The sequence below is a fragment of the Natator depressus genome, chromosome 8 (genome assembly GCF_965152275.1).
Source record: "Natator depressus isolate rNatDep1 chromosome 8, rNatDep2.hap1, whole genome shotgun sequence".
Classification (NCBI taxonomy): domain Eukaryota; kingdom Metazoa; phylum Chordata; order Testudines; family Cheloniidae; genus Natator; species Natator depressus.
In genome coordinates, this window is record NC_134241.1 from 49884191 (window position 1) to 49899106 (window position 14916).

Below are 14916 nucleotides of genomic sequence, written 5' to 3' on the forward strand. Positions count from 1 at the left end.
TCCGCAGTACTCCTTCCTAGGCAGTCATTTCCCATTTTGATGTGTGCAATTTTGATTGTTCCTTCCTAAATGGAGTACTTTGTATTTCTCCTTATTGGATTTCATCCTATTTACTTCAGACCATTTCTCCAGTTTTTCCAGATCATTTTGAATTTTAATCTTATCCTCCAAAGCACTTGTAAGTGTACTCTGTATGCCATTATCTAAATCATTGATGAAGATCTTCAACAGAACCGGACCTAGAACCGATCCCTGTGGGACCCCACTCGTTATGCCCTTCCAGCATGACTGTGAACCACTAATAACTACTCTTTGGGAATGTTTTCCAACCAGTTTTGGACCCACCTTATGTAGCTCCATGTAGGTTGCATTTCCCTAGTTTATTTATGAGAAGGTCATGCAGGACAGTATCGAAAGCTTTGCTAAAATCAAGACATACCATGTTTACCGCTTCCCTCCCATCCACAAGGCTTGTTACCCTGTCAAAGAAAGCTATCAGGTTGGTTTGACACGATTTGTTTTTGACAAATCCATGCTGACTGTTACTTATCACCTTATTATCTTCTAGATGTTTGCAAACTGATTGCTTATTTGCTCCATTATCTTTCCAGGTACAGAAGTTAAGCTGACTGGTCTGTAATTCCCTGGGTTGTCCTTATTTTCCTTTTTACATCTATAGTCAGCGCCTGATTTGCATGACTATTTACACCAGTGCCAAGGAGGTTTTGCACTCACTTTGCACAGGTGTGAATAAGTGGAAAATGAGGCCCACAATCATAACTGGTAGGTGTAGGGGCCGATACATTGCAGATCTAAACAGTTCTGTTCCTCTTTTCACTTATGAAGATTGAAACCAGATGCAGTCTCTTTAGAAGCAAAAACAACCAGCTTCAATTTATCTCCATATAAAAGTTAACAAGAGTCGCACCGACTTACTCCAGGTCCAGCTTTGGCCAATTGTCTTGATTTGCTTCAGGTCTGTGTTGTAACAGAACTCGCGCACCCCATCTCATCTATCAAGTCAGGCACTGATTTGTGGCTGTTTTGTAGGATAGAGTAACCCTGCGGTTGCTTCTTGATGTTGCAATGCAATTTGATGCATTTTGATATTGCAACATTGCAAAGTCGCCTCATTATGCAGCATCAGGACCAAAAGTAGGAAAGATCGTCAGTAGTTAAGACACTAGTCTGGTACATGGGAGACCTCAATTTGATTCCTTGCTGTGCCACAGACTTCCTGTGTGGCCTTGGACAAGTCCCTTAGTCTCTCTTTGCCTCAGTTTGATAATTGCACTGCCTTGCCTCATGGGGGTGTTGTGAGGATAAGTGCATTAAAGATTGTGAGGTGCTCAGATGCTAGGGCAAAGGGGGCCATGGGATACCATAGAGGGATAGACACATTACACTGCATCCTGACCTCCTGTGAACTGATATGCTCTCAAGACTATTCAAATATCTTACAAGATGTAGTGTCCAGTGACTGTAAAGATCGTTGAGGTGCAGCCACGTCTGAGGCAAAAGACAACAGCTGTGGGGTTGCAAACAGCTGTGCTAGACAACGCTTTAGGATGGGATGTGAAAAAGAATAGTGGGTCAGATGCTCAGCGTGTGTACCTCAGCATTGCCCTGTAGAAGTCAATGGTGCTAATCCAAGTTTCACCAGCTGAGGGCCAGCCCACCCTCTCCAGTCAAACTACAGTCGGAAGTAGGAAAAATGTAATGAGTTGATTTGAAATTTGGTCCAGACCTCTGAGGTTAGCACATCTGCTCTTTCAAAAAGCCTCTTAATGAACACAAGTCGGCAGGAGAACTGTGGTTGTGCATCTCATGGTAAAGACCAAGGTAATGCGTTTTATTAACGAGACAGGGACAGAATGGATTTTCAGTATCTGGTCAGAGCTTGGACACCTTTCACTCACTGAAACACAGGTCACAGAACTGGGCTTCTAGCTCTTTCAAGCCTTCCATTCAATCAGTCATTTTTATTTTCCTTTTGTATGTTTTTCCAATGTAATTTTGTGCATGAGCTGTCAAAGTTTCCCCAACAGATGTTACCATAGGAGCCTGTATTTGTTTAGGGTGGGGACTTTTGTGCGGGAGGGAAGGAGCAATTAGTTCTAGTAGGTATACAGAGAAAGAAAAAAAAATCCCCTCTTCATCCCCTTCCACCATAACTAGACACTGCACATGAGAAATGATCTGGAAATCATTGAGACCCATGCATCTGAGACAGGCAATTCTTTGCAATAATTACATGGAAACTAAATAAGAAATAGATTTTTGTTTTTCCAGTGACTCATGACATGTGGAGCAGAGTCGAAGGAAAAACTACAGCATGGAATCGTGCAAAAGAATTCAGACCCCCCCATCACACCCTTCCCTGGGTGCTGCGCTAGGGTGATGCAGTAGATGGCACTCTTCACTCTGAGGCAGGGCCCAAGCATGGTGCTAATGCACATGGTGCCCTTTCTCAAATGGGACAGAGGACTGATGTCCTCACCCACAGTCAGTTAAGACCCCTTGGAACTTTTCACAAGTGTACGAGTATAAACCCTGCTGCCTGCTCATATTCCAGTTTGGGTAATTACAGGCTGGCTGGCTATTCCCCCGTCAGTTTTAGCTGGATACAGTGTTCTTCATTTCCTGCCCTAAACAGTTGTGTGGCATTACTGTTAAACCCGGGCAATGGATCCTAACGCTCAGGAGCCCTGACTGCCAATCCTGACTCTGACAACAACCAGCTGTGTGGCCTTGAGCAAGTCACCCCATGTTTCATCCTCAGTTTCCCTATGTTGAGGGGATAAATGGAGGACTGCGAAGCACAGTATAAGGGCTAAGTATTATTAAACAGCTTTTGCCTTCTATTCCAGAGGCGTCTGCATTTCAGTGATGGGTGTGTATGCACTGTATGAAAACTTGGTAAATTGATTTGCTTCCAGGAATGAAAGGTATTAGGTAAATACACGTTGTTACTATTATTGTTCTTGGGTCCCATGCTGTAGGGTCAGGGGGTAGGAGGAGGGGCAAATATAAATAGGCAGTTGAGGTGCAGGGTAATACCAGCCCGAAGCTGTCAACCATGCCTATGTAACAAGAGACCGTATGGAACGTGTGGTTAAGGCGCTGGACTGGGACTCGGGGAGATGGGCTCAGTTCCCAGCTCTGCCACAGATACTGGGTGACCTTGGGTCAGTCACTTCACTTCTCTGTGCTTCGATTTCTCAACTGTAACATATCTCCTTTCTCCCACCCTGTATCTATCTGGTGTATGTAGAGTATAGGCTTTTGAAGGCAGGGGCTGGCTCTTACTCTGTGTTTGTCTGCTAGGTCCCTGAGCTTGGTTAGGTACTGCAGGTGCTACTGATAATGGGAGTGGAGCATTAGTCCACTGATTCATTGATTTTTCCACCTGTCCTAGCTCTCACTTCATCCTCCCTTTTGTGGCAAAATTACATCTGGTTTGTCTTGGGTCTGTCACGTGGTGCTCTACTCCCCACTGGGAGATTCCTCATTCTGGGGATTAGCTCCACCCAGTTGAGTGCCCCCTTCAGGTCTTCCAACATGCAGTTTTCCTCCTGCTCCTGCAGTCTCTGTCCCTGAGAAGGAACAGGGGGAGGGGGGACTAGGAACCCCTGAGAGGGGTTTACCTAGTAGGCCTAAGAAAGAGGGGTCTGACTAGGAAGGCTGAAGAGTCAAAAGCTTGCAGAAGTACAGTAGGAAGTTGTCCGGGATGACAGCAGTAAGGTTGGTGTAGATGGAGACCATCACTGCTTGCTATAGGGCCCTGGACTGGAACCCAGAGTAGAGGGCAGGCTGGATTCCCCTACCAGCCACTGCAGAGTAGTGCTGCTGGGGCAGTGAATGGGAAGACAGCCTGAGTCACTGTGGGAACGACATAGAGCAGCGGGCATGAGGACTGCCTGTCATTGCTTGTGGAGAGACTCCCTCGGAAGGGGAAAACACAGAGCTGCCTGGCTTTATAGAAGCCCTGCCCATTCCCTCACAGGGTGCTTCCTTCTAATGAGCACCCTCCTCACAGCCTAAATCTCCCCCCCTTTGCAGCTTAATTGGTTGATTGGGCCCACCTGGCCTAATTCAACTCTTTTGGGGCCAATGTAGGGAGTAGACTCCATCACAGGCCCATTCCCAGGTTCTGTTCCTATCAAGGTGTGAGGACAAAAATAGGCAGATGGAGACCACTGATGGCAACGCGAGCTGTTATCATTTGGCCCAGCTGCGGCTGATGGTTATTATGATGTATTGGAATGTATTAGGCAGAATGTTGAATCTATGTATGTGACTTTGCAGGTATAGTTTCTTAAGCAGTTGCTTATGTTGAATCCACTGTTCTGTAGGGGTTACTATGTTTTCCTCTGTCTCTATGCAATACAGAGTCAGTCACCATGAAGACTTCAGCTGCCTGTGCATGTCTGTGTTTATAATCAGGAATTTGTGCCAGGTTCACAATACACAACAGTTGACAATGAGGATTTCAAGGACCTGCTATGCATCAGAGTAGCAAAACAGTCTGTGATGTAACGTGCAGTCCCTGTGGGGGAAGAGGAGTCTGCTACAATCGGCAATACTCGGAACAAATAAACTAACAGCAGCAAGTTGAAATGTCAAGCTATATCGGAAAAACGGAGGCCTTCGTCAATGCCATGAAGGGCTGGCCTACATGTAGAGAGAGGCTGGAGCAGTATTTTGAAGTAAATGAGATTCCCCCAGAAAAAACATGTAGTAGCATTTCTGAGTGTAATGGGAGGAAAAACATAGAGTTTAGTACGCAGTCTGATGTCCCAGAGAAGCCATCCAGCAAAACCTTTAAGGAGAGAGTGCAAATAGTTCAAAGGCACTTGTCATCCAAGTCCCTGAGTATAGGAGAATGGTTCAGGTTTCATAAACAGAATCAGCTTGAAGATTAATCTATTTCCTCCTTTGCAACAAAGTTAAAAAAATTATCAGAACACTGTGGCTTAACGAGGCCCTAAGAGACAGAATTGTGTGTGGACTGCTTAATGAAAGCATACAGAAGAGGCTCTGAACTGTAGAAACACCTCTAAACACTCAGTAGAAATTGGAGTAGCAATGAAAACTGTTGCAAGGGATGCAACAGAATTGCATAGCAGCCCTCAAACAGAAGTAGGAAAGCATAAACTATCTGTAACCCAAGGCAAGAACCAGTCCACTCAGCAGACAGACACATCATCAATGTGGAAAAAGGTTCCATGCTCCTTCTGACTGCCAATTTATAGACTGCCTACTGCAGAAGCTGTAATAAAAAAAAGTCATAGCCACGCAGTTTGTCACACTAAGAGAAATAAGGAAGAGACTAACACAGCGTATAGAAAAAGGAATATCAATGTACATTCTGTAGACAGAGGCAGTAGTGATACATACTGGGAGAGTGGAGTAGCCAGCCTCAGTATATATAGTGTGAGCAAAAATGACAAGGCAGCAATCTGGTTGACACCCCAGGTGGCAGGGAAAAACACTTAAAATAGAATAGGACACCATCTCTGCAGTGTCTGTTATCTCACATTCAGAAGATGAGAAAACTTTTAAAAATACAAACTGAGGAAGACACCAATGTTACTAAAAAGTTATACAGAAGGAAATACAGTGCCAATTGGAGTGATGCATGTGACTGTGGAGTATAAACACTGCTTATTGTTATTAGACCTTATATGTCGTTGAGAAAGGGAGGCTGGCCTTGTGGAGCCATGAATGGTTATGTAAGGATCCTCTGGAGTGGATATCTGTAAAGATGCTGCAGTCACTTTCAGCAGACTCCACTAAAACAGCCGAACAGCAGCTGGAAGGGATACTGAATAGGCCTTGGGAATATTCAAGGAGGGCATAGGAACTCTAAAACACATGAAGGCTGAAATAATCCTACAGGAGAAAGCACTGCCCAAGTTTCACAAAGCTCAACCTGTCCCTTACCGTATCCACTCGAAGGTAGACGCTGAATTGGAACGTCTGGAAAGGGAGGGCGTACTTTCAGAAGTGGCCAAGAGTGAGTGGGGAACTCCTATCATTCCAATTGTAAAAAAAAAATGGTGCAGAAAGGGTGTGTGGAGTGTTTAAGAACACCATAAACCTTGTACTGAAAGTTGAAAAATACCCCCGCCTCGATATTTTTGCTACACTGGCAGGGGGACAACAATTCAGCAAAACCGATTTGTCACAGGCCTACATACAGATGGAAGTTGAGGAAGAGTCTAAGGCATACCTCACAATCAGCACACAAAAGGGTCTGTACCAGCATAACTGGCTAGTGTTTGGTATTGCTTTAGTTCCTGCTATATGGCAACGGGCAATGGACCAAGTTTTGCAAGGTGTCCTGAGAACACAATGTTATTTGGATGACATTACTGTGACTGGTGGAAGTGATGATGAACATCTGGAAACCCTGAAAAGGGTATTAAAATGTCTAGGAGAATATGGGTTATGAGCTAATTGCATAAAATGTGAATTTTTCAAGGACTCAATGGCTTATTGTGGGCACATTATTGATGTGCAGGGCCTACATAAATCTCAGGAGAAGATTAAAGCTCCACCGCCAAAGGATGTGTCACATCTTAGATCATTTCTGAGATTTATCAACTACTATAGCCGATTTGCACCAAACCCAGCAACCATATTGCATCCACTGAACTGGTTACTGAAGACTGGTCAAAAGTGGGTTTGGTCAGCTGAGTGTCAAAACATTATCCTGGAAGCAAAACAATTGGTCACATCAGACAGTGCACTTTAACCCATCCTTGCCTATTAAGTTAGCATGTGACGCTTCCCCATGTGGAATTGGAGTAATTATATGGCTCAGAATGCCAGGTGTCAGTGAGATACCCACAGCATTTGCTTCAAGATCGCTCACAATGGCAGAACCTAACTATGCACAAATAGACAAGGAGGCTTTAAGTCTGGTATGGGGTGTGAAGAAATTCACCCAGTATCTATATAGGAGAAAATTCACCCTTGACACGGACCACCAATCCCTAGTAGCAATCCTACATCTGAGGGAAGGAGTTTCTGCCACTTGTAGTTTGATCAAGCAAGAAACCAGGAGGAATCCCACACTAGCTGAGGTTTATGAAGCCGGAAATAGACTGATATCCCTAATCTGGCACCCTTTTACACACACAAAGGTGACCTTACCATACATCAAGGGAGTGTCATATGCGGAATTCGTGTTGTCACACCTAGTAAACTATGTGCAAAAATATTAGAAGAGCTCCATACAGGACATGTAGGGCTAGTAAAAATGAAGGGACTCACCAGAAGTTTTGTATGGTGGCCAGGCATTGACCAACGAATACAGCAGCTCGCTCAGGGAATGTTCGTGATGCCAACATGAATAGCGCATGCCTAAACCAGCGCCATTACACCCCTGGGAATGGCCATCAGCTCTCTGGCCATGTCTGCATATTGATTGTGCAGAAACATTTTTAGGAATGATGTATCTAATAGTGGTGAATGCCCATTCCAAATGGCCAGAAGTTGTTTTGGGTTTTTTTTTTTCATGAAAACCACCACAGCTGTACAAACAGGAGAAAAACTTCCAAGTTTCTTTGCAAGAACTGGACTGCCAGAGCAAGCTGTGAGTGACAACGGTCCTCAGTTTAGTTCAGAAGAGTTTCAGCGAGACATGAAGAAAAACCATATCACCCGAACATAAATGGCTTTGTTGAAAGGTTAGTACAAACTTTTAAGCAAACCCTGCAATCCATGACAGATAAGTGGTCATTACAACCGAAGCTGTCATGCTTCTTGCTAGCATATCGAAACACAGAACGTACCACAACGAACCAAACACCTGTAATGCTGTTTATTGGCCAAAATCTCAGGTCACCTTTGGACTTATTAACGCCAGAGCTACATCTACAAGTTAGAAATCATCTAATAAGTCAAGCGATGGTGAAGGACCAGTCCACCCCTTCAGCTACAAGTGGGTCAAACTGTTCTGGCGCGTTATTATCGGGGACACAGTACATGGCTTGCAGCAATTGTTAGTGCACAAACAGGTCCTTTGTCCTACATCGTACAAGTGGCACCCAATATGTTTTGGTGCCACCACACTGACCAGTTGCGAGATTTGGGTGTGATTCCGTGGCTGACAAAAGAGGCAAAATTTGGAGAACTGCCAGTTGTTCCAACATCGGTGCCCTAGTTTGACACAACCACCAATAACATTATGCCTAAAAGCAGCTGCGCTGAATGACCGGCATCGTCCAAGGGAACATCTGAGTCAGACATTGCTGGAAACACACTGCTTCCTCAAGGGAGTGCTCAAAATGTTGGCAGATGCTATCCAGAAAGAAAATGCAAGCCACCTGAAAGCCTTGACTTGTAACTGGACCTTGTTCTCCCCCGCCCCCCCCCACACACCCCCAAGTACTTCTGAAGTTGATGTGCTCATTTCATTTCAGGGAGCAGGATAGAGGTGATGTAGGGAATGGTTTGAGCAGAGTGTTGAATCTGTTTACGTGAATTTGCAGATATAGCTTCTTAAGCAGTTGCTTATGTTGAATCCGCTATTATATAGTGGTTTCTATGTTTTTCATCTAATGCAATACACAGTCAGTTAGCCCTCACGGTTCCAAGTCTATGCACGTCAGTAATTTGTGCTGTGTCCACAATACACAACAGTTGCCTCTGTCAGCATTGCTTCTCCATCAGGAGAGCTGCGGCACTTGTGGTGCCTGGTTCTGCGTTTTGGCTTCCACCGTTGTGGGGATAATGCCATTGTGTTTTACTGCTCATTCTCAGTAACGCGTGCCTTGGCTAGATGGGGAGGGTTCTGCTAATGGGGGGTGAACTTCGGAGGTTTGGAAGTTTGGTTCAGATCGATGCTCAAAAGGCTGGATGTCCATTTGGGCCGTCAAATCCACTTTGCTCTGCAAAATGGAACTGGTAATCTGACAAGATCAGGATTTCTGGCTGTGTTTCTAATATGTCCCACTCCTGATGGGAATAATCTTTCCAGGGGCTTTTGGTGCAGGTCAGTACCCAATAGCATGGAGACTAGAGCCAGGTGAATATTTAATTCCTAATAATTTATTCAATGAATGCTGCCTCCTTTCTGTTATGACCAGAGTGTGACATCACATTTATGTGTTCCTTGAGTTTATTCATGAATTTCTCTGGTAAATAGTTCTCAGTTGCAGCTTGTTCCCGAACAGTTCATTGCAAATACTTGAAATTCATGCAATGGTGTTCAGTTACACAAGTCACATGTCCTTGTTTCTGATCCCTGACTGGGTATTTCTCTTCCATGATTATATGATTCATGTAACTAACCAGCAATGGTGCAAATTTTGACTTGTGTGTTTAAGTGTAAGCTTTGCAGTCAGAGAGCTACCCTGTTGGGTAGTTATGCAATCTGAAATTCCCTTTTGTCTGTGAGTTAAGTTTATTCACTAGAGGCTTATCTGGTCTGGGGATTTTTTTTTAGCTACACTGACAGAGGTGCACCAATGCTAACCCAAGATGAATACATGCTGCATTATTGTAAAAAGTGACCTGTACCTGTGTGGCTATTGAGGTAACCTACACCAGTGCCAGCCACTTTTTACATCCATGCAGTGCATTTGTACTAGGGGTTTGTAGCAATGTAGCTACATCAATCTAACTACACCAGTGAAAAAAAATCTCACTGTAGGACAAGAGAGGTGTTTTCCAAGGCACTTAGGTGACTTAGGAGCACAACAATGGGACTTGTGCTCCTAAATCACTCAGGTTCTTCTGCAGATCCCACCCAAAGCCTTGAATATTCCCAGAACATGAACACAAAAGGGGGGTTGGAGTGAATTTGTTTAGCAATTCCAGCAAATGTTCCTGGGCACTTGTTTTGCAGTATTGGCCCAGCTCTTATAAGGACACCCAACAATGAGAAAGTTTTACAAAATTGTTGTGTAAAAGGCTGAGTTTTGGCTGAAGGTAAAGACGGGTGTGCGGGGGAGTTTTCCAGCGCCTCTCTCTAGTCATCATTAGGCTGGGGTCCTCTGCAGTGAATCACAGTCACAAATCAGGGGCTGAATTTTGCCTTGCCCCCTGTGGGTATGCAGGAAAATGAAGCAAAATGGCACAAGAACCTCGTCTCCCCTTGGTGCACTGGCCAAGCATGACTGTGGTTCTTGTGCTCCCATCTGGCAGGAACTGGAGGAGTTTAATGTGGAAGATGGTGATAGATTCCCCAAAGGAGGGTTGTGATGAGGTTGGGGCCCTGACCGTGTCCCTTTTCCTGTGCAGCAGAGATGCCGTGGGGCTGGCACAGAGGTGGGAGCATTTTGCACTCTGGATAAGGTTATCATCAGGGTCTGTGCTGTGTGACTCTACCCAGTGCTCCTACGGATACTTGGGAGCTAAGCTATAGCATCTTGGATGGATTTGCCTGCCCTTTTTCTTAGTCCCAGGCAGATGAACCATGTCCTGTACTGAGCTCTGACTGTGTGATCAATAGGCAGAAACTACACAGCCTCTCTCATACTTAGCTGTACAGCCTAAGCCACAAAGCTCAAATGTGAAGCCAAGTTTTCTCAAAGTCTGGGCTGGGGAGATTTTGGAGTCAGTCCAGTATGCAGTCAGTCTAGGGCCCTGATTGCACTGTGACATTGACTTCAGTGGAGCTGCATCGAACTGGAGTAACTTAGTGGAAGAGCAGGCCCACGTAGCTCAGAACTGGTTCTGAACTCACCCAAAGTTCAGAGGCATTTGATTCTGAGGTTTGGTTTGGTCCATTGTAGAGCTAGAGCTGGCTATGAAGCTCACCTCTGGATTTGAACTTCCCTGAATTTCAGGGTGTTTGGTTTGGGCCTGTCTCCAGTGGTATGTGGCCTTCTAACACACTTCTCTCACTTTTCATGGCTGTACAGAATTGCTCCTCAAGCCATGGCCTATACCACCTTCAGAACTGAGCCCCACACTGGCCAGCTGATAGACTGCTCTTCTGGGGACACTTTCACTGTCAAAGCTGTGGGGAAGTGTGGCAGGGTTGGGCCGTAGACAGTGATGGTGATGCATGAGGGCTTTGTTGAAGTCGCGGGTCTTGGGAGGAGTTTTCCATTCATGAAGCATTCTAGCCAGTCTCCACTCAGCAATTACTCATTTCTCTCTCTAGCCTTTCCAAGCAGACGGCTGGTGTGACACCATCAATAACCGGGCGTATTGCCAGTACGATGGGGGTGACTGCTGCTCCTCCACACTGTCCTCTAGGAAGGTAAGTGAGCTTCCCACAGGAGGCAGAGGGGAATGGGCTGAGTTAAAAATAAGAGCTCAAGGCAGCCAATGGTTACAGGCTTCGCTGTACCTTGGAACGGAGCCTGCAGGCTGATACCCATGCAAGTGGAAAGCATACCTCAAGGGGCTTGATCCAGAACCTACTGGGGTCAGTAATTGACCTAAATGGGCTTGGGGTCAGGGCCAATGGGACTAAATGCTCAATCCAACTCTGAGACATCCATGGGACTCTTTTTCCTTCAGGAAATTCGTCACTCAGACAGCATCAAGTTACTACAGTAAGATTTGGCATTACTGTGTTGCGTGACTCAGCATCTCAGTGATGCAGTGATTTTTTCATCCCTCCCAGTTTCTTTCTTTCAGTCAGTCATGCTGGACTTGGCCTTTGTATTCCACCTTAGAAAGCTGTGCCTGTGGGTAATTTAGCAGTTGCCTCTTTTGATTTGTGAATCAAGCTGGCCCCTCTTTTTCTCCCATCCCTAGCTCCATTCTTTACTACCCCTGCCATCACACCCTGGTTTCACAATGTTTCCTTCCAAAAGACATCCAAGAATAAAACAAACCTTAGGGCACAGTTACTTTCTCATTCCAAAAATATGTGGGTCTGGTTCTTTTCTTCCTTCCCTTTATTATGGATCTCAAATCATTTGTCCTTTCATAACATATTAAAAAAATGAAAATCAACTGCTAATGTGTAAGCTGATGACAGGAAATGGGTGTTGTGCTAAAATAACTAGAGTAAAGCACCTACAATTTCACTTGGCGATTTTACAGAATTGTGGTGATACATTGTAGGGATAGGACTGAGTGAAACTCTGATGATCCTAATAATGTTGGCATCTTGGAGATGGAGAGAGGTGATGTGGTGGAGGGCATGGGTCGGTGGGGGGGAGGTAGCAGTTACCTAGCTCCATTGTGAATCCTCCAAAAAGCAGCCAAATCAAACCACTGAAAAGAACGACTCATTCCATCTCCTCAGAGCCCCACTAGCTTTTCGCATGAGCACAAAAACCCACTGACCTGCTTTGTTCATATGATCAGAAATGGAGGAGAGCGAGACGTTAGGCTCAAATACAAAACAACTGGCACAGACCTTTCATCAGATCAGATTGAAAGAACCCAACACGTCTCTAAATAACAAAGAATTCCCGGCTCCGAGTTTGGTTTGTATGAAGATCTCCAGGAGGAAGAATGGCTTCCAAGACCCTCATCTGTCAACTCCCTTGCCTGTGGTGCCCCCTGCTATAGCGTTACTACAGCCCAGCTCAGGAAGATCCCAATAGCAAACTGCTGCGTGCAGCAACACTGGGAGTCTTGCTGCTACCAATTAAGCCACACAGCAAAACAAGCTTACTTGGTTGGGGGAGGTCAAGGACTGGAATAGGAGAGGGTACTGCAAATCGGGATATATGGGCATTGGCAGAGCTGGAGGATTCAGTGCGGTTAGAGCAGGGGGTGCAGGTCAGTCCAGAGACCCCCTAAGTGCAAATCACTTCATAGATCTAACCCTACCCCTCACCCCCGCATACACACCACCCCCCAGTTTTTTTCCTGGAAATCTTTTGTTTTAGCTAAAAAAAAAAATCTCTCTCCTTTTTTTTTTTAAATCAATCCTCCCCAACTTTCAGTTTTTTGTCAAAAACTGAGAAAATTCCACCCCAAAAATTGAAAAAATACCATTAAATTTGCAGAAAATACAAATTTTAACAGTTCTAACCAGCACCTCTCCCAAGCTGCCTCTGTGTTCTCAGCCTCTCGGCTTTCATTTAAAAAAGATGGTCTGTAGCTGTTATGATTGCAAAATATACCTTGACAACATGAACCCAATGCAAACGTCTGCCTGAGGTTGCACACAGCATGAAACAATAGCACTGAGAGGGGAACTGCCTCATTCGACACTGTGGTTGTTAACTCAGATGCCAGGCATGGTCATGAACACATGCACTGTGGCCTCTCAGATGGTAGGAGCTTATTTTGTGGGTAGAGTTTGGAGAAGTACCTCTGCTTCTCCCCACTCTCCACCATTCAACCCCTGAAGGACATGGAACATGTCTTAAGGTATGGGCTGCATCCAGTATAATGTGGCTCAAAACCTGATTGAGCCATTTGGGTGCTACTGTGATACATAAGAAGATATGATACATACTGACCTTGGCTGGCTCCTGTACTGGCTATCTGGGTGACCAGTCGTGCCTAACTTCATTCCTGACCCAACTCTCAATGAGTCATGGAAAGACCCCAGTTGACTACAGTGAAAGCCCTAGGTTAAGCCCTAGTTATTGGAACCAATTAAAAAGTGATTGGTCCTTCTATTCTACCCTCTTGATCCTCAGAGGGGCTCATTGTAATGAGGTTTGAGATCCCTTTTCCAGTGAGCGACATTGCAAACTCATTTACTTCTTTCCTTCCCCTCAGGTGATCCCATTTGCTGCTGACTGTGACCAAGATGAGTGCACCTGCCGGGACCCAGCAGCCGAAGAGAATCAGTAATGACACCACGAGCGGCTTCTGTGGGCGAGGCGAGCAACAGAGGAATAAATGTGAACAACCGGGGCCGGTGGGAGAGTAAAAGGCGGCTTGGGAGAGGAAAGAGGAGAGTTGGGAGGAGGAGATGGGAAGGGGTCAGAATCAAAATAAGGACGATCTCTGCATGAAATTGGGCACAGGCACCCAGCATTGTGAGGCATCGTGTGAAAGGAGGGATGTGCATGATGAGGAGAGGTGGGGAAACAAGTGAGAAGACGGTGGCTTGAGAGCGGGAAGACAAATCTGCTCAACACATAGTTACACCTCCTACCCTTCTATCACCCCCTTTCAGAACCAAAAGCGAGATCCAGGATCTGAGCCAAAGCCCAGTGAACTCAGCAAGGAGGAGTCTTTCCATTGACTTCAGCCAGCTTTGGATCAGGCCCTAGAGCCAACAGATGAGAAGCTGCCATGGACACTTTATGTTACTGTATCAAGGGTTTGCCACCTACGAGTGTCTGTGTTTGCTCTGAATTTCCTCACTACTTACTTCCTCTACTGTATAGGCTTCATTTAGCAAGGTTGAGGCAGTTGTGATCTCTCTGCAAATATTTAAACATAATTTTATATATATATATATATATATTTTTATATATATATATATATATATATATTTATATATATATATATTATATTTTTTTTGCTGTTTATTAAGCTGAGAAAGAATACCCTTTGTAACATCCATGCTGCTGTGAAGTACAACTATTGGAAAAAGTGGTTGGAGGTTGGAAAAGAAGTGAACTTCCCATAATTTGCTGGGAGGGAGAGGGAAACAGAGCGACACCAAGCAGGGCCTTTAATTCTAATAGCAGATGCCTTGCCAGTAACCCAAAATTAGGGGCAAATGCTAAGAAGTATTGAGCACCTACAAATCCCAGGGACTTCAATGGGATTTGAATGTGCTCAGCTTCATTCAGAATTTGGCCCTAAGACAGTATTTGATATATGGTTATCCTTCAGAATATATGACAATACTCTTGAATAGCTCTACCAAACACTACAGCTTACTATAGTGTTACTACATGATGGTTACTCTTGAATACTATAGTGCTATCACTTGAGAATACTTCACTATGGCCTATTACTACAGAATTTTCTAGGGTGGTTCATTATGCCAGAATACTCTAGTATGTTCCGGTGTTCTAGAAT

General features: G+C 44.9%; 1 protein-coding gene across 1 annotated transcript in view; it reads left to right on the plus strand.

Moving 5' to 3' along the window:
* PAPPA2 (pappalysin 2) overlaps nt 1-14162 on the plus strand; it is a 168079-nt gene extending 153917 nt beyond the window's left edge. Inside the window, exons 21-22 of the mRNA XM_074962019.1 lie at nt 11123-11221; nt 13657-14162. Of these exons, the coding sequence (XP_074818120.1) occupies nt 11123-11221; nt 13657-13731 (174 nt within the window). The 3' untranslated portion in view covers nt 13732-14162. The remainder of the gene's footprint in view (nt 1-11122; nt 11222-13656) is intronic.
* Nucleotides 14163-14916: the final 754 nt, after the last annotated feature.